Consider the following 23,711-nt stretch of genomic DNA (forward strand, 5'->3'; position numbering starts at 1 on the left):
ATTCTTGATATTTGAAATGTGGTGCAAATTACTTACACAATACATTAATTAGTATGATGTTATGAGTTATTATGAGAGGATTGCCTTTGAGCAAGTCTCTTTTCTACGAGTCCTTGCTCCATCAATAGAGAGAGTGAAAGAGGTTTTTGACAGAAGTATGCTTGAGTGAAAGGGATGGTTAGAGAAGAATGGGCATGGAAAAAGGAATATGAGAGGGAGTGGGAACAGAGGGCGGTTTGGGTAATATTGTCACACATTTCCTTAACCTCTCAAGCATGACAATAGTTAGAGGTGTCTCAAATCTATCACTTTGTGTTAAGCGTGCAAGAAAACATTACTAGCTGATGCCGATTTTAGTTTTAATTAAGAATGGACTCTGAACGTTTTGTGTTTTTTTAAAAATGAACCTTGCGGGGTTTGCATACACCTGTTTTGGTTTCCACAAAAGAGGTGGCAATTTGCACCAAAAGTAAATGAAATAGGAATATGTTATTTTGATGTTCTCACGGACACCCTTGTAAATTATCCAGATGGCGCATGCTTCTTTGCAATAAGCTTGAAGCGCGAGGTATGGGAAGAGCCGGTTCACTGATAGAATACCGCTGTTAAAAATATCGATGTTCAAAATATCTGATTTAAATATGTATATAACAAAATAATATATATAAAATAGAAATGTTAACAAAAGAAATTAAATACAATCATGTTTACAAAATATTTTAAAAAAACTCACTTTAAAAAAAAACGCAGACATAATGTATACATATATATATATAACTATTTACTTTCAATTAACTAATAAAATATTATCTTTAATTTATTTCAACACTTTAAAATTATATTAAAAAAATAAAAAAATAATTCATTTAAAATATACAAAAAGCATTCTAGAGTAAATTAAAACATTAAACTATGAAAAAATGTTTAAACTTAAATTGCCCAATACAATTAGAGCAACAATAGGAAAAGTGTTGGATAGGAAAATAATTAAATGTACTATTTGCACTCCAAAGAGTGCAACAGTAGGGAAAGTGTTGGATAGCGAGAATTACTATTCCCACTCCAGTGAGAGCAACAGTAGGAAAAGTGTTGGATAGCAGAGGGGAACAAATAACTATTCCCACTCCAGTGAGTGCAACAGTAGGGAAAGTGTTGGGTAGTGAAGGGGTAAAAATATGACTATTCCCTCTCCAGTGAATGCAACAGTAGTGAAAGTGTTGGATACCGGGGATTTTTCTTTTTTACTATTCACACTCAAACACTTAGAAAAAAATCTTTTAAAAAAATGATAATAAACAAAATTTCAAGAATAAATAAATATTAAACATGTAAAAAGAACATATATAATATTAATTAAATATAACAAAAACCTGCAAGTATTATATAAAATAAAATACTAAATCCATTTATGTACTTATTTTATTTCCGACCTTATAACCCCACACCAATAACAAAACACTTCAACATTTTTAATGACATTTATTTACATAAATAACTTAATTAATAATTAATTAAACAAATATTAATAAAAAACTAGAAAACATTGACTACACACACTTTAACACTATAATATCCACAACGCACACCGAAATGAAACTATAAAATAACAAAACACAATTAAACTATTACTATTAACAACTAATAATGAAATTATTAAAATGTATTTAATACCCACCCGCTACCCCTTTCAAAGTAAAAACAACACCCACAAAAATAAACAATTACCCAAAATAAATATCAAATAATAAACATTAACTATATATTAAACACAAATTACTTCCCACTTCCCGGGGAAACATGGCGCTGGCTAGTTGAGCGGCGGCGTGCGTACTAGTTCTGTGCTCCTCTCCCTTCTGCCACCGGAGGAGTGTATGGAGTTTATGGTGCTGTTGAAAGGTTAAACGAGCTGAACCTACCCTCGGTGATGCAGCGGTGCGGTGAGGGCTTGTTGGATGTGTCCCGGGGTCGGGCAGAGCTCTCCGCGTCATCCTAGTCCTTCGCTCCTACTGTGCTGGGATAGAGCCGCCCTGGAGCTGAGACGTGGTCGCAGAGCGGCGGCTCGCGGTCTCCTCCGGGGGAGGTCAGGCGGCGTCAGAACAAGCGGCATCGGAGCTTTCCTCCTACGGGAGGGAGCAGCAAGCACGAAAGCCGAGGTCGGTAAGGTTTCCGATTTCTCTGCATGCCCTGCTATCAAACAGAGAGCTGAAGGCAGGTGTGGAGATAAGCAGGTTTACGAAGCCGATGCCGGTAAGAGTGATTTCTCTTCTCTTTCAGAGAGCCCCTGCGCACACATTTCTGCTCATGCTTCGGAGACTGGAGATTCTGAAATTATATTAACGCCTACCACACGCAAAAGAGGGGGTACAGGAAAGGAAAGAGCATACAAAAGAAGCTGCTGATGGTCTTATATGCGGTTCAGAAGGTGATATTGGACCTCTAGGTAGTCCCAAAGGCACACCAGAAGCTGGTTTGAATGGGGGACAGCAGCAGGAAGAGTCTCGGGTGGGGCACGACACTGCCTTTCAGAGCTACCAAGTGAAGGGGAGGAGTGTTAGAGGGGTAAGAAGCAAAAGCTCTGCTAAGGCCTCTTCGAAGGCTACCTCTGTTAGGGTCACCCCCTCTTTGCGCTCCTTCTTCAGGGTCCAACCCCAGATATTAAACGTTACGAATCAAGAGTCCTCTCCTGAGCAGGGTTGCTCCCCTGCCCCGGCGAAAAATCTTGTTTGCTCTCCCTCCACCCCTTCCATGATGGCTAATCCTGTTAATCCTACTATGGTGGTATCTACCACATCGAAACTTTTCACGTCCTCTATGACACAACCCGTGGCATCATCCTCAACCCCAACAAGTAAGATAACTACGTCTGGGGACTTAACAGCCTCCGACTTGTTTACTAAAGTCCCTTCGGAGGTTGTTCCTTCGGTGGCCTGTGCAAAGGGAGGAGGGGAAGGAGGGGAAGGTCCAGGTGGTAATTCGATAGAGGCCCTCTTCTTGTCATTAAAAAATGATATAAAGGAGGGGTGCGCAGTTTCTGAAGATAATCAGTCTAAGATTAGAGCAGCATGCGACGCCCTGGAGAAGAAAGTGGACCTATTGAATGCAAGGACTGAGACTTTGGAGGGCTCTGTTGAACATCTTAAAGCTAACCTAGGGTCAACAGAGGTCAAAATTCAAGCAGTACGCACTATTCAACATCTACATGGCCACCCTCACACAAGTGGCCCGCCATCACAACCTCAACATCATCTCCTACGCCGACGACACCCAGCTCATCCTCTCCCTCACCAAGGAGCCACATACCACCAAAAGTAACCTCCACGAGGGAATGAAAGCCGTCGCCAACTGCATAAGTGTCAAGATCTCTACTGTCACCACCAGTGCTGTAAGAACAAGGGACAGTACAAAGCAGCAGGTGAAAGCTACATCTAAATATCCACATTGGAAAAGGCATCACCGAGTGACTACATTGTTTTTGAAACAATGTTTATCCACTCTGGGAGTCTGGGCAGCTACAAATGGCGTTAAGGGAAGGACGCGATTGGAATTAAGTTGCCGGTCTAGTCTTTCAGGGCGCGCGGACAGCAGCGGTAACGAAGCGCACGTTCGTCTGAAGAACTGCGCAGTTCAACTGAAAACCCTCCGGAGTAACAGCGCGTCTCCTGTGAGTGCTGATTTCTTCGGCGGAAATCCAGTCAGCAATACTTTGGTGAGGCAGAAATAAACGCATGCGCAATGCGGGATTTCTTGCCAAGCAACTATGTTCTGTTTGAGACTCTTCATGTTTTGAAGTTGTAATTTTGAGTAAAATTGTAGCCTTTACCCGAAAACGTCTTGGAGTTTCTGAATTTCGAACTGCTACAAAGTTTCCCACAGATAGTGAAGTAACTATCTTGTTAACCTCAATTTAGTTTACAAATAGTTAGGGTAAAAATACAATTAGGAGTGCTATCCGCGTTCCTTTTCCTTGTGTTTATCTGGAGTGAGTTACTATTGGACTTTTCATGACACCAGCTAATAGAGATAATACAAATTAGGATAAAAAGGTCAAAGCCACTGAAGCACAGTATTCTAATTGTGTTGTTTGTGCAGGAGCTGTCAAAGAATAAACATATCAATCTTCAGGGAGAGAGGCAATAGTCCAGGTTCACAGGGTAAGAGTTTGCCACAGTGTATTCATACTAGATTTACAGCATAGTGATATTGTGAATATATGAAATGCTCTTTTGCAGGTGTAGTCATTAAGAACGCCAGTGAAGGAGTCTATTGAGAAGACCAAGGCTAACCAACCTGAGGCTGTCTCTCTTTTTCTTCCGCTTCCCCTTTCTCCCCTGCTTTAAAAGTCACCATTAGTTATCTACTGGCGGCGGAGGGGCGTTGGGACCATCGTCGGCTCCTGTGGATGTCTCAGGCCTTCTTGACAATAAGGATCAGCTCTCTAAACCTAAACTTGGACAAGACGGAGGTACTCATTCTCGGACCCACCCCCTCAGCCTGGGATGACTCCTGGTGGCCGACTACACTATGAACAGTACCAACACCTACCGACCATGTACACAACCTAGGATTCATCCTCAACTCCTCACTCTCCATGTGTAAGCAAGTCTACACCGTCTCCTCGTACTGCTATAACACCCTCCACATGCTCCGCAACATTTTTCAAGTGGATCCTAACCGAAAGAAGAAGAATAGTGACACAGGCCCTCATCAGCAGCAGACTAGACTATGGCCACACACTACACAGGCATTCCAGCCAAACACCTACAATGACTACAACTAATCCAAAGCACCGCAGCCCGACTGATCATGAATGTCCCCTGCTGCAGCCACACCACCCACCACCTGATACACCTACACTGCCTCAACGTCAACAAGAAGATCATCTTCAAGCTCCTCACCCTCACTCACAAAGTATTCTACAACACCAGACTAGCCTACCTTAACAGCAGTAATCCTGAAAGGCCAAATTTTGCACTACGCAGGGATGGTGATTTCCTGTGAGAGAGAGTCGAGTCACTTGAGAATAACTCATGCAGGAATAATTTACGCCTTCTAAAGATCCCGAAGGGAAAGGAGGGGAGCGACCTAAAGACCTATATAGTGGCATTGCTTAAGGACTCTCTGAATCTCGAGGAATCAGTGGGGTTCCTAGAAGAAGATATCCAGAGGATTTATAGGGATCCATTTCGACTGAATCCTAGCAGGGCTAAACCGAGGAAGATCCTCATAAATTAGGCCAGAGAATGGATAAGTTTAGGTCATTGGGGGCCACAGTGCAGATGAGATTCCGTGCCTTTCTTAAGATTATGCACAACAACAAAATGTATACTATTAGAACTCCGTATGAGGCTGATGAGTTATTGGAATCTCTAAGCAGCGCATCTTGCGAAAAGCAATGAATGGAATGAATTGAATTTTGAGCAGTAGGGGATCAGTCTAGTTTAGGCCTTTTTTCTCCCCCCCCCCTTTTTAGCTCTAGTATATATATGAGCCTTAACCACTTTATTCATCAACATTTAGAGAAAATAAAAAAGTAGTGTAAAGAAAAAAATTGGCAGAAAACAATAGGATTTTTTTTTTATATACACAAAAAAATAAAGATTGAATACTTTCTGATAAAGTGGGTGGTGGGTTGGAATATTTTTTGGTATAGAATTAGCATAGCTTTAACTTCTATTTTAGCACTGGGTAGTATACTTTAAGAGGTGGGGAAGGGGGGGACCAGCAGAAGCAGTGGGACGCAAACCTGGCCATTCACCAGGCCACAGTAATAAGGGATGGGTTTCCCAAAGGGTGGGGGGGGGGGGCAACGGTGATATAAGAGCAAAATGTCCTCATTTGTCGACACTCCATTACCATTTTACTTGTCTTAACTTCCACTGTGATATTATTCAGAGAGCTCAGTTGTCAGTTCAGTTGTTTCCTGACCACAAAACGCAGGTAAAATTAGACTGGGGCGGTGCCTGTGGGATGGCATTAAAGGTGGCGATGAAAGACCCATTATAGCATTAATACAGTTTTTGTCCTGGAAAGTAAATGACCTGCGCACGAAGAATAGAAGAGCAAGAATCTTACAATATTTAAGAGACTCTCCGGTGCAGGTCATTGCCATCCAGGAATCACACCTACTAAAGATAGAGTCAACAGAAATATTAAAAAAACAGAAATGGGTCGATGCCTTTGTTTGTACAGACCAATCAGCAAATATTAGAGGGGTGATGGTTCTATTAAAAAAACAAGTCAAGGGACAAGTATTGGAATGAAGGGAGGATTCTAGCGGCAGATGGCTCATATTAAAAACGCTACTAGGGGATTTGCTTATCACTATGGTGGTCTACTACGGGCCTAATCAGGATGATCCCTCTTGTTTGGATACTATTCGTAACCATCTGATTGACTTCCCTGATCCTATTTGGGTAGGAGATTTTAATATTGTTTTAAATCCTGGGTTAGATAAATCCCCTAAGTCACGAGCAGCAGTGCCCTCTAAATCACGGCAGACTCTTATGAATATAATGAGGTAAGGTAAAGTTTATTGTGCATAGTTAATTAAAACCAGTGCAAACATGTTACAAAAAGATCATAAAATTTCATGATTTAAAACCGTTAAAAAAATTAAGCATATAATTAAATAAAAGGACAGTGTGGGTGTCGATGCACTTTTTTACAAAGATTGGACAGTGGGTTCCTTTACTTCCTTCTGACAGTCTACTTGGTAATCTGTCTCTGCATTGTTGGTCCCCGGATTTGGCAGTTTTGGAATTCTTTGCTCGACCATCGCGAAGAATTTGACGTTTCTGCAGTTCAATTTGGTGTTTTGAGGATTCAGGCAGGCGAGCACCGCTTGCCTTCTGGTGCTGATCCCTTTTTGCTTAAGCTGGTCCTTGATGAGCAGTTGGCGTGGTTGTTGAAGTTCTTCGCAAAGACAAGTGAGATGGAGAATGTCCCCTTTGTCCAAGTCGCAAAGCGGGCAGACCTCGTTGCCCTCTGTCCTGAGCCTTGGTGGAAGATACTCTGTGCTTGGCAGAATCCCTAGTCTGTGTTTCAGGAACCTCATTTTTGTTGCTTTTGGATAACCCTGGCTAAAATATGTTTGTGGTGTCAAGACTTTATACGTGTTGAGGGTCATCCATGCAAGAGACCTTTTGGAAAAAAGAACCTTGTCCTCTAATAGGGAAAGTGATTTAACGTTTTTCCAAACAATTTTTTTAAAAGCGCTATGCCCAAGTTGCATGTCCCAGGGCACGGAGAGTTTTGTAGCTTCCAGCACGGCCTGCAAGTAAGTTCTTGCCTGAGAGATGTCCCTGCCTTATATGTCCTGCCATAGTAAAGAGTTTAATGTTTCTGTGGTGGCGGATCTGAGTTTGTGACAGCAAATAATGTATGCTCCGTGCCTGGCTAGATCTTGTTTTTGCAGACCAAACTCCAGTCGGATTTGCGCCGGGGAGGTGTGGATCGGAGCGAAAACATTGTTCTGTATGCTTTGACCTGTATGTAGTCCAGGTTTTTGGAGTCTCTTCCCCGCAAGGCCTCGCTGCCGTAGGTAATCGAGGGAAGGAGCTTCGCCTGTATGACTTTCAGATAAGGAGTCATGATCGGTCCCGTTAGTTTGGTAGCTAGATTTTTCAGCGTCACGGCGATCAGTGCTCCTCTCCTTCTTGTTTCCTGCTTCTGCTGCACAAATGAGCCTTCTCTATCAAAGATGACTCCCAAGTATTTGTACTCGCTGACTGGTTCGATCTTTAGACCATCAAGAGACCAGGTCTTCTGTTGTTTTTTGTTGGTGTTGTTTGATAACGTTCGGGTCTTACTGAGGTTTATTTTTAAGGTGTTTTTTGTTGCATAATTATTCATTTCCCTCAGAAGGTGCTGGAGACCAATATAGGTATGGCTAAGAAGTACAACGTCATCCGCGTACAGAAGGTTACTCAGAGTTTTCCCTCCCAACCTCGGTGAGTGGGAGTTGCAATTATCGAATAGTCTTGGTAAGTCCGCCATAAAAAGGTTGAACAATATTGGTGCAAGCACGCACCCTTGTTTGAGTCCTTTGGTGGTACGAACTTTTGAGGACAGGTGGGAGCCGCTTCCTAGCTTTACCTGCACCCAGGTGTCAGTGTGCAGTAGCTTCAGCATGTTTAGAGTTGGCTGTGGTAGGCCCCATTGATCCAATTTTCCCCATAGTCTACCTCTCTCGATGTTATCAAATGCTGCACTGAAGTGGATGTAGCACAGGTGCAGCGGGAGTTTTTTGGTTTTTGCTGCATCGATGATTATAAAGATGGCAAGGATGTTGGTTGCTGTGCCGGTCTTTTTCCGAAAGTCGGTCTGGTTCAGTGGTATAATCAGGTTTGTCTCAGCCCAGAGAGTGATCTCCTCTAGGATGGTGCCCGCGAAGTATTTCGCATCATTGTCAAGGAGGGCCACTAGTCGGTAGTTGTTTGGGTCCATCTTGTCTCCTTTTTTGTAGATAGGGACGATCGTCGACCCCCTCCAGGATTCTGGGATTCTGTTTAGAAGCCTAACTTCCGAAAAAAGGGTTTGCATGATGGCTGCCCACTCTGTATTTTTTGCTTTAAATAAGGCTGGTGGGATACCTTTCGGTCCTGGAGCACCTTCTTTCTTTCCTTTGGGTATCCACTGTTTGATTAAGGCTGTCTGCTGGATTCTAGCGGTGTCTTGGCAATTGGTGAGTTGGCCCTGATCGACCTGACCCGATATCTCAGGCATGTGCATTCCACAATCTGACTCTGGGCATCTGTTGGTCGATTTTTGAGCTCATTCATGCACTATGTGGTCGTTAAAATGGCTGGAGAGATAATTAATCCATGTCTCTTCCATAATATGAGAACCTAACTCTTTGTGCTGTGGACGCAAAATCCTATTCACTGATTGCCAGAATCGGGCACTGTAATTGGTTTTAGTGTCGTATAGTAATTTTGCCCAGACCTTGTTTTCAGCATCTTTTTTGATGTTCCATTTGGTTCGGTTGAGCTCAGCCCTTTGAAGTTTCAGGTCCGCTCGTACGTAGATGTTATTAGGGGCTGATCTCAGCTTCCGTAATGTCAGGTTTAGATATCTTTTAAGTGACTTAAGTTGGACTCTCTGTTCTTTCTTTAAGTTGTTTGTACTGCTCTCTACATGAGGGTTGGCTTTTGGGGCAGGCTTGGGTGCAAGTTCTTTTAGCAGTATTCCCATGTAGAGCACCCAATAGGTAATGTGACCAACTGCAGTTGAGTTTTTAGTGTTGTATAGTTGGAGAGTGGCTTCAGCCTGAGCGGTCGAGTTAGCTAGGGTGCATTTGATCCTTTTTTGGTTCATAGAATATGTCAACCCAAGCGTTGTGTCCGGCCTGATTGATCTTGATGTCTTTGTTGTTATATGGCATTCCTGGGGGCGATGATCGCTTTCCCCTTGTCCCCCATTCTAAACCCCGTGATATGCGGGAATAACTCAAGGCTGGTGTAAGTGTAGTCCAGAATCGAACTTGCTGTAGTCGAGTAGAAAGATTCTACTGGAGGAGAGTCTGACAGAAATCTGCCGTTCAATGCCCGAAGGTTTTGGTGCTCTAGATCATAGAGAAAATGGTTGTGTGGGCGTTTTCTCCTGTGTAGTGGAGCACTTTGCGTTGGTATGGTGTAAATTCTGTTTAGGGCTAGTACATTTTCTCCTGCTGACGAGCCGAGTAGATCTTGGTTTAAGTCCCCTGTCAGAAGGAAGAGTGGTTTTTCCATCTGGGTAGCATACTCAGCCAGTCGGTTGAGAATTATGGAGGAATCTTTAGCTCTATTTTTGGGGTGGACATATGCGTTGATTATGCAGACCTCTTCTTCCTTGTTTCCAAGTGCCAGTTTTATCTTTACAGCTAATGTCATAGAAGTAGATGCATCCATAAGGATTGCTGAAGATATTGCTGTGGTAGAGATATATGTTGCCAGACCCCCTGAGTGGTGGCCAAATCTGCTGGTCCTTGTTGCTTCTGTTGCGAAGTACGTGTAGCCTGGGAAGTGCTGAGGAGCTAAGAGCCAAGTTTCTTGCAGCGTTATGATGTCAAAGAGAGTGATATAATGCTGGAAGTCTGGGTCATCCATTTTTGAGGTTAGGCCATTAAAGTTCCAAGAAAAAATGCCTATAGTTGAATCCCTACCTCTACTGCCATCTCTGGTTTGTTGGTAGCGTCAGGCCTCTTCGGGGCATATGAAGATGGTACGGGACAGCATTTCTCTTGTTGGAACATGGTTATGCTCTGGTATCAGCATTGCGCTTTCTTCATGCCGACATCTAAGGCTACTTGTGCGTCCTTTTGCTGAGTTTCCTCGTGTGGTCCTAATTGTACTGAAAGTACGAGACTGATGCCCCTTTAGCACTGGGCTCGTCCCGCTCGGAGTTGGTGCTAAATGTGGGGCTGCTGCTGCCGTAGGGCATGCTGCTGCCGTAGGGCATGCTGCTGGTAGGCGTAATGCTGGTCGCTGCCAGGGGGTACTCTTGCTTCTTTCCGGTGAGCTTCCCAGTGCATCCCTGAGGACGCTGAAGGTTTGCGCCTGGTGTTTTCTTGGTGCCAGACTTGTCCTGCTCAAAAATGGCGAAGGATAGGATGGTCTTTGCAGGGGGGCCAAATTGATTCCCCAATTTTTGAAAAGCTTTGCTTCCGTTAAAATCAGGTCTACGATATTACTCGAGGTCCAGGTTGTCTTGGTTACCTCCGGGTTTTGGGGATTGGCAGCGGGTAAGAATTCTTTAGAGACTAAGTCTTTTGTGCTTATCCCTCCCAGTTTGGTGATAGATTCCATTAGTCTGAGGATGTTGCCGCGATTTAGGACATCCTGCTGTCCTTTTGACGTGTATTCAGGGTGAAAAACCAAGACCTCTGTTGGCTGTTGGGCGCTTCCTTGTCTCGGAGATTTTGTTGGTGAATGGTATCCTTTAGCTGTTGGACCGTCACCTGAGCATACTTCGTGGGATGCCAGGTGATTACTTTCTGCAGGCATATCGGGGGGGGGGGGTGTATTGTTGTTTTGGATACGGAGGTTTGTCTTGATATTGCCCCCTTGTCATGTAGCCATTTTGCCGGTGGTTGCGCTATTTGGCTAGGGCTGGAATACGCTGTTGTGATTGCTGTGACCCTGATTAGATCTTCGGGGTTTGCACTTAGGTTTGGACCAGTGATTCTTTTTGTGTCTCCTTCATGGGGGTTTGAGATGGATAGTTGCTTACTTCCTGCTGGTGTTAGTGCCCCTCGGTTTGCCGCCTCACCAGGTGCTTACCCTAGGGAAGCAGGCTCCTTGTTTGGAATTACTGGTTCTCTCGCCTGTCTTTGAGTGACACTCTCTTGATTGATTTTTGTAGGAAGTTGAATTATCGTTGCCACTTTTTGTTGTGCAGCATTTTGTTTTGTTTGATTTCTTGTTGGTGAGGCTTGGAACCAATTCCCATCCTGATTCGGTATGTTGCTGATCAGGTTTTGCTGCTGGCTTGCGCCGTTTGAGATTAGGTTTGTCCTGGTTGTTGGGCTTAGATTGATTCTATTAGCCAAACGTTTTTCCTTTGTGCTAGGGAAAATGGGGAAGTGTTTTGTTGTATCTATTTGTGGTTTTTGGTTGCGCCCTTTCCTTTTTTGTTGTCGACGTTGTTTTGCGTTGAGTTTTAGTGGAATCACCAACCCTGGCTGTATTGTCTCCTCGTTTTTGTTAGTAAAGTGGTCATTTGGCCATATACCCGATGTTTCCCTCCTGGATTCTCCCTCTTCGAATTTATTGGAGCCCGGATCTCTTATTGCATTTTCTGTGTGGAGGTTCCTTATATTGCCTATGAGGCCTTTTAGCATTGCTGGCAATGTAACTAGTTTATCCACTACCTGGCTGCAATTGCAGCTAAGGTAGGTGTTTGTTTGTGCTCTAGTTATCAGGTTGTTCAAGTTGCTCAGCTTGTCGTAGATGCCGGCTGTGAAGACTGCCAGCGTGTTAAGGAGGGTTAATTGTAGCTCCATTTTATCTGATTGATATTGGAGGGCTTCAACAGCTAGCTGGATTGTATCTAGCAGTGAGTTCCAGGTGCCGGAGTTTTGGTCTTTCTTAGTCTCAGTGTCGTTTTTTCTATTGTTGGTATTGTTTATGTTGTTAGCTGCCAGGGGTGGATGAGGGTGGTGGTGCACATTGACCTCTGGGTTGTAAGTTGCAAGCATATTTTCCCATTCCAGTGTGTTGAGGTAAGACACCATTGCCCTGCCTTCGGTTTCCTGGCTAGGGTCCTGAGCACCTTCACCCAATCTTCCTGATTTGGTCAGTACGTCCGCTGGGCCATGAACCTCCGAGTCTGTAAGTGGTAAAGCGGTGCCAAGCGTTGCGCTTCCAGTTGTTAAGTTTACCGACTTTATAGGTGTACTGTGGATCATTGTTTGTGTGCTTGGTCTAGGACTGAGGTATGTTTCCTTAGAGAATGCTGCGACTTCTGAGGGTGAGACGGCCCCAGGTGCCCTTTGAAGGGGCCAGTTGCCTGCTTTGTCACGTGCTTTATCGCCTGGATGCAGTGCTACAGGAGTTTCTTCAATGATTATGGGTTCAGCCAATGGGGTCCTCTCGGTGCTGCTCTGGCTGCAAGTTTCCCGTCCTTCTTGGTGGGTTGGAGGCGATTGCAAATTAGGGATGGGATCATGGGGCTTATCGTTTACACGTAAGGTCCTCTGGCCTGTGCTAGTATTTCTGTGCCTTGAGATCCCGCCTTGTCGCCGTTGTGCCATGGGTTTTTGTGAGGAAGGAGAGCTTGTGGTCATTGCTGGCATTGCTGGCATTGGTGGTGGCGGGTCTGATGGTAGCGGCAGCAGCGGTAGCAGTGGGGTTTGCAAGCCTTGCAGATGATCGTTGCACGAGAAGATGGCTGAACCCGCGTCCTTTAGGAAGCTAAACTTTGTGTAAATCTTTGGTTGGTAGCACTTTTTCATAGTTTGCGGTTTTATTGCTGCCGTTTCATGGGTCTCAGGGATCGTGACCGATTCCTGCACTGTTGTAATGTAATGAGACTCGGCTCAGTGCCGGGAGTTTCGCCCAGGTGTGTTTTTGTTTTTGATTTATTTCCTTTTGTTGTCTTCGGTTTCGTTTGTGGTTCCAAAGACCCCCTAGTCCTGCCTGACCTCATGAGTTTGCCTTAAGTCGCTGCTTGGGGATACTTCCAGAGTTTCTCCTTTTCTTGGATGGAACAAGACTCAGGGCCCGAAGGATCAAAGTATCTGAGGCTCACCACCGTATTCTGCTGTATTTCGCTGTTTATTCCCTGTACTTCCACTACTACTTCTACTTCTGCTTAGAATTCCGCGGAGAAGCTTTTGGACCGGATTCCTTCGTCTTCCCGGTGATGCTCGCTGATGCCGCCCAATGGTCCCCAGGCTCAGGCTCCTCAGCTCCTCAGACTGCTGGCTGCCGTCGACGGGACGGTCGACACACTCCCCTCTTCCCCTCTGTCTCCTCACCCTTGAGCAGGTGGTGAGACCGGGGTGGAGGCAGGGGAGTGGGAGCGGAAACAGACGCAAACTGAAGCTGTCGCGGATGCTGGAGCCGAGGATCAGAGGCAGTCTATCGGTTCTCTTGTCATCTTAGGCACTATGTTCAAAGTGCTGGACGGTAAATGAAAAGTGCAGAGTGGAAGACAGAGGCGACCTGGTGGAGGGTCCTCGGCTGAGTCCCACTAAGCCTTGTTAAACATTCCAAGCTGTTGCCAGGGCAAGGGCAGTGCGAAGCAATGCGAGCAGGCGGGCTGTGGTAGGCAGGGCCGGGCCAGGGGACCAGGGGGAAAAGTGTCAGCGAGGGGCGCTCTCTCCCTTCTCTCCTCTGCCCGCCCGCCTCTGCCTTCACCTCACCTTGCAGCTGGAAGCCGCCGCCTGAAACCGGGTGCCGGGTCCGGGAGCTAGTGCCGGATGCTGAGAGTCCCGGGGGCCGCTGCTCCCGCTGTTCCGCCTGTTTGAACCAGTTTGCACCGTTAGACCAGCTTGGGCTCGGGCTCCGGCTCCACGGATCCGCACCGCTGCTCGCGGTTTCGTCGCAGCAGCGTTGCTGCGATAGCTCCCTGGCGCCTACTCCGCTTCCGCTCAGAAGAGTAAACAGAGGGGGGCTATAATGAGGCAGATCGGTCTTTCAGATATTTGGAGAGAGCGCGCAGGAGATCAACCGGGGGTTTTATTTATCAGCCTAAAATACCATCACAAATCTAGAATTGATTATGCATTGTTTAGTTACACCTTAAGGGATTTGGTCAAACATATCGAATACCTTCCATCCCACTTGTCGTACCACTCGGCATTAGCTTTTAGCCTATCTCTCACTCGGCAACAACAGTCTAGATCGTGGTCTTTTGACCGTACTATTCTATTAGTGGAGGATGAGATACATTTTCTCAAAATTGAGACTACTCCGTTTCTTGAGACGAATCTAGATACATCTAGCATCTCAGTTGTGTGGGATACTTTGAAAGCTTTTTGGAGAGGTTGCATTACTAATCGAGCTTCCTTTAGGAAAAAGAAATTTTGAAATGCTATAAAGGGTTTGGAAGAAGATATGAACAGAGTACAACTAAAACTAAGCACTCAATCAGGAATTGACCCGAAGACAGACTTGGAAGAAATAGATTCACTTAAAAAACAACTGGAGAGTATTCTCCAGGAGAGAATCGCTCGCAGATGGGAAGCGAGTAAAATTTCCCACTTTGAAGTCAGCGAAAGCGCCGGTAAGCTACTCGCGTGGAAAGTTAAATCTGATCAGGCTCGAACCATATTAAACAGATTATGGTGGAAGGGGAGGCATCACCTCGGTCATCCAATTCAGACATAGGGATGGCCTTTCGCGAGTTTTTCCAAGCAGTCTATACTAATGATACCATTGAGGATCCTGAGAAAAGGAAAAAATGGCTTGAAAAGATCTGCCTACCATGTCTCACGAATGAACAACAAGCTGGTTTGGATAGGGAAATCACCGAAGATGAAGTTAGAAAGGTGATCAATCTCTCTAAAACAGGAAAGGCGATTGGGCCAGATGGCCTTCCAAGAGAGCTATATCGTCTGATGTAATGTAATGTGTATACTTGTAAAGCGCACTGTTGCGAGTCGGCGTCCTGGCGCTGTATACCGCTGGGGAACCCATCCTGGCTTTCCCTGTGGGATGGTCCCTGCTGGGAATCCCCAAGGTGGAGCCAGGCATCCCCGGCATTGATGGGGCCGTTGTGGAGATTAGGCAAGTTAATGCCCAGAGTTGCCGAGTGGGACCCCTGGTTAGAGTAGGCACCGAGGCGAGAATTGTCGAGTGCGCTGACCCTGGTCCACGACCCTGCCGCGTCGGGAATCGAACCCTGGTCCCGGGCCGACTTCTGCTTCCGGGTCTGCCGCCTCTAACAAGTGAGCCACACCACTCCACTCCACTCTACTCAAAGAGTCTATAATCCCAGTGTTGGTGAAGCCTTTTAACAGCATACTCTTAAAGGGAGAAGATCCTGCTGGGTCTTGGAGTGAAGCCACAGTCGTCTTAATATTAAAATCTGGAAAACCTCCGACTGACTGTGGCTCCCATCGCCCAATCTCACTCCTTAATAGCAATTAATAAATCTTTGCCGCCATCCTGTCAAAAAGGTTGGGGGGGAGTGGTGGATAACATTATTCATGTAGAAAAGGCTTTATTCAAGGGCTTCAATTAGCAGACCTCACTTACGATCTAGTAGGTGCTATTGATGTCACGTCTACCTTCACCCTCCCCCTGGCTGTACTAACATTAGATGCGACTAAAGCCTTTGATAGGGTTAACTGGCCATACCTCTCTGAGGTGCTGAAGAAGTTTAACATAGGAAGAGGTTTCTGCTGTGTTATAGAACTGCTGTATAAGGCTTCTACAGCTAGATTACTTGTTAATGGGGCATTGACAGACCCCTTCAAGATCACTAGGGGTACGCAACAGGGCTGCCCCCTCTCCCCTCTCCTGTTTAACCTCTACATAGAACCATTCGCACAGGTACTTAGAGAAGACCAGAACATCGTTCCGTTTAAATTTGGAGAGTGGGAGAGGAGAGTGGCCCTGTATGCAGATGATATGTTGGTCTTTACAGCTGACCTTGATACAGCTTTCTGTACGATTATCGCACATGCAGAAGAGTTTGGCACAATATCGGTATATAAATGAATGCGAATAAGACAGAGATAATGGCGTGGAATATGGAAAACACACACCACCACATTGCTACCTCCATGCGATACTTAGCTATTAGAATAACCCAGGAAGTTGAGAAGATCCTGGAATTCAATCTTAATCGCATCTTTCAAGAGTGCCAAAAACAGCTGAACTCTTGGGTGCACCTTCCCCTATCAATCTTGGGAAGAATTAATCTAGTGAAAATGTCCATCCTCCCTAAGCTAACTTTTATTTTTAATTCCATCCCACTGGCTTTTGACACAAAGCAAATAGCGAAATGTCAAAGAGAATTAAATTCATTTATTTGGAAGCAGAGAGCTACCAGGTTTGCTTGGAAGAAGCTTAGGCGGAAGAAGGAGAAAGGAGGTCTGGCTATGCCCGATTTGCAATATTACGCATGGGCATTCCAGTTATCTCATTCACAAATGTTGCTGAAGATGCCTACTAGTACAACTGTGGGAGAGTTGTTCTGGGCCATGCTAAGGGGATCAGACTTGTCGGAAGTTGGTTTTATGTTTAAGTTTGGTGACCAAAATAAAAAAAAAGTTACATTGAAAGTTCTTAAGTCACTAGCTAGAAGCTGGTCAGCAATAAGAAGGAGAGTAGGGCTGGGCTATTTTTCAAAAAGGGCACCACTATGGGATTCCCCAGGTACTCCTGCATGCCTCTGGAATAGTCTGAGCATGCCTCTGAAAGATTCTGGGGTTTTAACGTGGGGAGACTTGTTGGAAGGGGCCGTTTTGCCTTCTTGGGAAGATCTTCGCGAGGCAGTGGGGCCCGGTCTCTCCAAGTTTAAATATTTTCAATTGAATAGCTGGGTCCAGTCACAGGCTAAGAGCAATGTGCTATTAAGGAGAGAGAGTAACCTAGAAGAGCAGCTTGTGGCAAAGCCTGGAGGGAGAAGGGAGGTCTCAATGTGGTACTGGGCGATTGCAGAGGAAGCAGATGGCGAATTTAAACTTGCCAATGACTTATGGTGAGAACAGATGAATATACAATGTGATTCAATGTGGATGGACTAATTTAAAACTCTCTATAGAATTGTCAAACATGCTTGGCTCAGGCGCAATCACATCTTTACAGCCCATAGAACGTATCTCTCCCCGCTCAAACTATCGAAATTTCAGCCCGGCAAAGTATGTAACAAATGTGGATTCCCAGAAGCATCAGATCTACACATGTTTAAAGACTGTCCCCTCATACGCGATTTCTGGGACAAAGTTATAATATCTATGGAATCTATTCTGAGGGTCCCTTTGACTATTAGTCTACAGTTAATCATCTTCGGCCTTGATGACAACATTGTGGACCTTGCAAGATCCTTACTCTTTTACGCAATACTTTTGGCAAGAAGGCAAATATGCAGGTATTGGGTAGAGTCAACGGCGCGACCCACTAAGAAGGGCTGACCTCGCTATATGAAGTGTCTAAGGTTGATATGGCTAGATCCTGTAATAAGAATAAACTGGTCTTTTGAGAGCTACTGAAGTCATGGAGGTAGGAGTCCTGTTTTTTTTTTTTCTTTTTTCCCGGGTCCGATGATTATGCCTTTAATGCTCCTCGGACTACCAAAAAGGGTCTCCCAGGCATTTGGTCTGGCAGGTTATGTGAAAACCTAGGTGGAGCAAAAATCTCTTTCCCACGATCCTCCTTCGAGTAATTAAATCTTTTTCGCTGACGGCAGTAAACAACGAGATCAGCAGGACACGAAAAGAAAGATGGAGGTTATTTTCTTCTTTTTCTTCTAGTGGGGTTAAGGCAAATGAGGACAAAAAAGAAAAACAACCCACAAATTACTTACCACCCTTTACTTCTATAAACACCACAAACACCTAAAATTAATTACACAATGACCATAATTAATTACAAATAAATTAATTAAAATTAACCAATTATTAATTCATAAATTAAAAGTACCTTACTTCCCACCCTCTATACCTATAAACACCACAACACACACCTAAACTTAATGACAAAACTACCAAATAGGATAACCAATTAATTAATAAAAACGAATTAACAACCTATTATTAATTCATCAATTAAACATTAATTACTTCCCACCCTTTACACCTATAAAAACCACAACACACACCTAAAATTAATTACACAATGACCATAATTAATTACAAATAAATTAATTAAAATTAACAACCAATTAATGAATACATTTAAAATAAATTACTTCCCACCTTTACACCTAAAACACCACAACACACACCTAAATCTAATGACAAAATTACCAAAATGAATAACCAATTAATAAAAACGAATTAACCAATTATTCGTTCATCAATTACAAATAAATTACTTCCCACCCTGTACACCTATAAAACTCACAACACACACCTTAATTTTACAATTACCAAAATTGTTTACAAAGGAATTAATTAAAATTAATTATTAACCAATTATTAATTAAAATATTTACTTCCTACCCTTTACACCTATAAACACCACAACACACATCAAAAATTAATTACACAGTTACCATAATTAATTATTCATTAAATACATAAACAACCAATTATTAATTATTAATACATTACTTTACTCAATTAACACTATAACATCTCAATTAAACTAATATTAATAAATACAAATTAATCTATAAATGTAATATTGTTAAATTGCTTCCCACCCTATTCACCTATAAACCCACAACCCGCTACGGAACTAAATACGCAAAATTCTATTTTTTTTTTTATACATTTAATATGATTAAATTACTTCCCACCCTATTCTTCTATAAACCCACAACCCGCTACGGAACTAAAAGTGCAAAATTCAAATAAAAAAAAATAACTACTAAAAATGTAACACATATTAAAAATACAAACAATTCTTATACAAAAAAATCACATACATATAAAATATGTACTAAAATACATGACCATAAAAAACAATATTTTAACAACTATATTTTTGCAAATTATATTAAACACTTCAATAATTTTAAAATCGATATTACTTACCTTAAGTCGATATTCTTGACCACGATATTCTTGCTGTCGATATTTCTGACGCACGATATTAATGATTCGATATTTGTGCAACTCGATATTTTGTACTTTATATTCTGTCTCTGCAACGGAAGAGCCTAATCAAGGGGTTCATTAGCAGGGTACAACTGCTGCAAATGTGGTAAATGAAGTGTTGACGAGGAGTATGAAGCCCTAACAAATAAACTAAAGTTATTTTATATCACAGCATACCAAATCGAAACTTAGGGGCCTACTACTAAAGTCCGCCCGCCTCCCTAGTGGTAACGGGACAGCACGCCTGCCATGCGGCGGTCCCGCCACCCCAATTATGATGCGACTGCCACCCCGGTGGTCGCATCTGGCATTGTAACATTGCGGCGGGTGCTGCTGGCAGCAGCTCCTGCCACAATGGTAGAATGCCATGTTGTGCATTTCCATGCACAATGTGGCAGGCACCATGCGGTGCCTGCCATCTTGTGCATGGACATGCAGGGAGGTACCATGGGTACCCCCCAAGTGCACCCCCCCAACCCCCGGGGGCCGGCATTGGGCCCCCAAGCAAATCCCCGCAAGCCTTTCCATGGCGGCATGGCTGCCATGGAAAGGCATTTAAAACCCAGCATCATAATATGGATTTTTTTGGGGAGGGGTGGAGGCATCAGCATGCCCATTTAGGGGAGTCCCCACCCCTAGATTCTGCCCCATCTGCCCTCAGGGGGGAGGGGGCAGGAAGACTAAATATGGCCATAATTTACAGCGGGGAGCAAAAGCCCTTGCCCAAAGGGCCACTTCCCCTCCCTGGTATCTATTGGGTGAATCGCTGCTTGGGGATCGCCCTCCTATGGCGATCCTCAAGCAGGGATCCACTTGGGAAGGGAACTATTTTGCCCTTTCCAATTATACCTCTCCTGTCTGCCTTGGTGCTAGGAGGGCTGAGATAGCCCTGCAAGTATGAATGCAGGTAAAGTCTAATGAGATGGCCAGCTCATTCCAGTTTCACTTTCAATGTATCGATGTCAGCGCGCAATACGCAGGAACATCATTACATTGAAGAACAAATGCCTCTGGAGGTTGGGGAAGCTCCTCCTGAGGCTGAAACCAAAAAGGAAATCTCCTGGTTGTGTGCAGAGGACGGAAAGGTTCCGTCCTCAGCACACAACCACTGTGGCTGAGGACAAGCCTACAAGTAATAGAGGCATGCTCCATAGGAGGGTTTCGACACACAAAAAGGAGGAACATATAACCCACATTGACCACAGCGAAGCAAGCATTTGCAAAGAACACACAAAGCAACAAATTAAAAGTGATGGGCGGGCTGTAAGCCCACAGAGTAGATATACTGGACAAGATGGCTGCCAGGTGAGGTGCTCCGGTCGGGAGCTCCCTAGCCAGGGATTTCCTTTTTGGCCCTGGTCCCCTGGAATCTACCCCCTTGGATCTTTTTTTGCTCACCTGAGGGTCTTATAGACTACGGCGATTCGGCTCTCCAGTTTCCGTGGCCCAATTCGAGATCTTCCGATAAACCTTGAATTGTGTGCTAACTGCGGAGCCTCGGTCAACATGGCCGATACCCAGTGGAGATGTTCAGGGGGCTATAGAGGAGATTGGCTCTGGCCATCCCCCTCAGCCATCACCTACCCAGCCGGACAATGGACATGGTTTGTCCTCGTCTCTCTGCTGTGTTTTCCTCTCCTCCCCCGCCTTCTGACGAGTTGTTGAGGATCTGCTGGCGGCAGAGCCATTTCAGCTGCCGATGACCGGTGGGATATGCCTTGGTGCCTGGGGAGGGGATCGGCTGGGGATCTCCCCTACCGGTCGTCCCCTACCCTCTGGATTTTGCTGTGTTGCCTGTCCTCTTGCACCGTCTCCCTAGCGACGAAGGAGATGCATGACTCTTGCTTCTCCGGGCGGGGCTCAGTAGCGCTGAGTACTGCGGCGCTACTGACTAGTGCCCCTATGCTTGTTTTGCTTTTTGAGTTTTGGGGAGGGGTGCGCCCTTCTGGTCCCAGCTGCTGCCTCCACCTCTCCGGAGCTGTTGCCTGGTGCCCGAATCTAACTTTCCCCTGTCTTTGCGGCATTCTGAATGGCGATGCTGCTGCACCCGGAGCCCTGGTTGTGTGTACGTCGATGACCCGCTTTGTGATCGACGGTGTCCAGCCCTCCTCCCTCCATGCTCATATGGCTACTTCCCACATCTGACCCTGCGTGAAGCCTTCGAGTCTGCTGCCTTGTGGTTTTCTTGTTGGATTTTTGTGTGTTTCGCCATTTTGGGTTGATGCGGTCGGTTCCCATGGCCTGGGTCCTCCATTTTGCCGGTTTCGACCTATCCTCATTGTTGTTGGACTGCTCCTTGTTCTCCTGTCTGTTCTGTTCCTCACGTTCACCCCACTTTGCTCTCTTACTCCCCTTTTATCTTACACTTTTACCGATTCACGGGATGTTTATGATTGTTGGTCCCCAACCAGTTTGTATTTCTTTTACTGTGACTGTTTTGTAAGTACTTTTCCTCTTGCCAGTCTGCCTTACCCGGTAATGCATCCCTTATCCCTTTTTACTATTCCCCCCTACCTTCTATGCCCCATTTGTCGTGTGTTTTGGCTATATTATGCTCTAATAACCCATGTTATTGTGTATTCACTGTTTTTCTCCTATGTTATACTTGGCTCCTGTAACTGATGTAATTTTGTAACTTGTAACTCGCTGATCCTCATGTAAAGCGCTCTGATACCTCCGGGTCTAGCCCGCGCCACATAAAACTCCGCAAATAAATAAACAAATAGATACAGCTTTTCTCGAAGAGACCGCGCATGTGCTGCATAGGCGAAACCTAAAACTGAAATACATGCGCACATGCATGCAACAGCTGAAACGGGTTGCAGAGATTACCTGCCAACCCTATGCACTCAACAGTGTGAAGCAAAGGCGAAAGAAAGACACATCTTTTAGAGAAGATGCGGTTTTCTATAAATAGAAATATAACAGAAATCACCTGTACACTCTTGAAGAATCGTTGGCTCCACATGAGTGTCCAATGGTAGGACAATTACCGCAGATGTCCATAAAAGAGGGTGTCTGTGACTATCAATGAAAAAGCCCAAGCCTTTCTGTTTTTAACAGTAAAGTGGGCTACACACACCTGCACTGTTAAGACTGCAGCACCACGGACCTGTACACAGTGCTTTAAGGTGCACTTGTGTAGGTAGCAGTCCCAGTGTTGGCTCATGGGCACTCAACGCCTATGCATGTGAGCTTCTCAAAAGCAACTTCTGATTGACCTATCGCATCCAGAGCTTCAAACCATGTCACCCCTAACACCAGAGAAACAGTTGTTTCCCACTGAGAACATACTATAACATAATATATATTTGGATGTTGTATGTAAACACACACACATATATTAGAATAACATTTTCTTTTTTCCCATCAGTTGTTAATCAATTTCATATAAAAGAAGAGCAAGACACCTCTTCCATGGACCATCAGAACAGTGAGCGGGTAATGGACATCAATTGCTCAGTTGGTGAGTAAAATGAGCCATAATACATTGAAAAGTTAATTTGATGTTGAGTAATTCAGCAATAGCTGTTTTTTATTTACGTTGGTTGGTGGGGTCACACAGCATCATTGCTACTTTAATGTCTTAGTTGAAAATGTTACAAACAACCACAATGCTCTATGACTGCTTTGTCCTTCTCCCATCTCCGCCACACATTCCATTTGTTGATTTTTGATGCCTGCTTTAATCTTTTTAGTGTCATAAAAACATGGATTTCCCACATTTTTCCCGCAGGTATTAGGCACTTAGCTTCACAAACTCAGTTTATGAGGTTGCACTTGTTTTTATCCATTATTGTGATGGACCCTTCCTCGTCCCTTCACTACCTAGGCACTTTGGTTATCCCATTGATCCAACTGTTTTTAAGCATTGGCGTCGAAGTACCAGGGACTCAGTGGTACATTCAATAAAATACATCACTTCCATTTTCGTAGTAATGACAATAGTGATATTAATAATTTGCAATGTATAGAACATCCAACAAACAAACTATCCGTCATCAACTCAGCAGGTATTGAATATTTGAAGACATCTGTGACAATTTATGCAAGATGGCGACTGGAGAGGAGCTCGGGATGTGAACGCCGCAGGCTTGGGATTACTGTGTGCATTTTATCCCAGTTAAGCCCCAGAAACAGAGTGATTAAGAAAGCTAATGAAACTGGATAACAAAGAAAAGAAACGGGTTTGTAACCACTCACGTTTGGAAGTAGGAACGGAGCACTGGAGCCTCAAGGAGAGATCATCGGCCCCCCTACATGCCGCCCTGGTAATCTGAGAAAGGATCATCCGCGTCCCTGCTTGACCGCTGGAGCCTGCTGGGACACTAGGAAAGATCGCCTGCCTCCCGGCTTGCCGCCCTGTGAATCGTCACGATCGGAGGGGAGCGGAGCACTGTGCCACAAGCGTCCCTTCATCCCCCACATCAGACTGTGCATTTGGGGTGACGGAGGGCAGTGCGGAGCGAGTTCTCTGCCGGGGAGCTAATATCTGGAACATCGAGGGTCGGGAAGCGCC

General features: G+C 44.7%; 1 protein-coding gene across 4 annotated transcripts in view; it reads left to right on the forward strand.

The window, feature by feature from the left end:
• LOC144823532 (uncharacterized) overlaps positions 1 to 23,711 on the forward strand; it is a 1,119,534-nt gene that overhangs the window by 809,120 nt on the left and 286,703 nt on the right. For all 4 annotated transcript variants that reach the window (XM_078682128.1, XM_078682127.1, XM_078682126.1 and 1 more), the window contains one exon: positions 22,566 to 22,658. In XM_078682128.1, the coding sequence (XP_078538254.1) occupies positions 22,566 to 22,658 (93 nt within the window). The remainder of the gene's footprint in view (positions 1 to 22,565; positions 22,659 to 23,711) is intronic.

The sequence above is a fragment of the Lissotriton helveticus genome, chromosome 3_1, assembly GCF_964261635.1.
Source record: "Lissotriton helveticus chromosome 3_1, aLisHel1.1, whole genome shotgun sequence".
In the NCBI taxonomy this organism is placed as follows: Eukaryota; Metazoa; Chordata; class Amphibia; order Caudata; family Salamandridae; genus Lissotriton; species Lissotriton helveticus.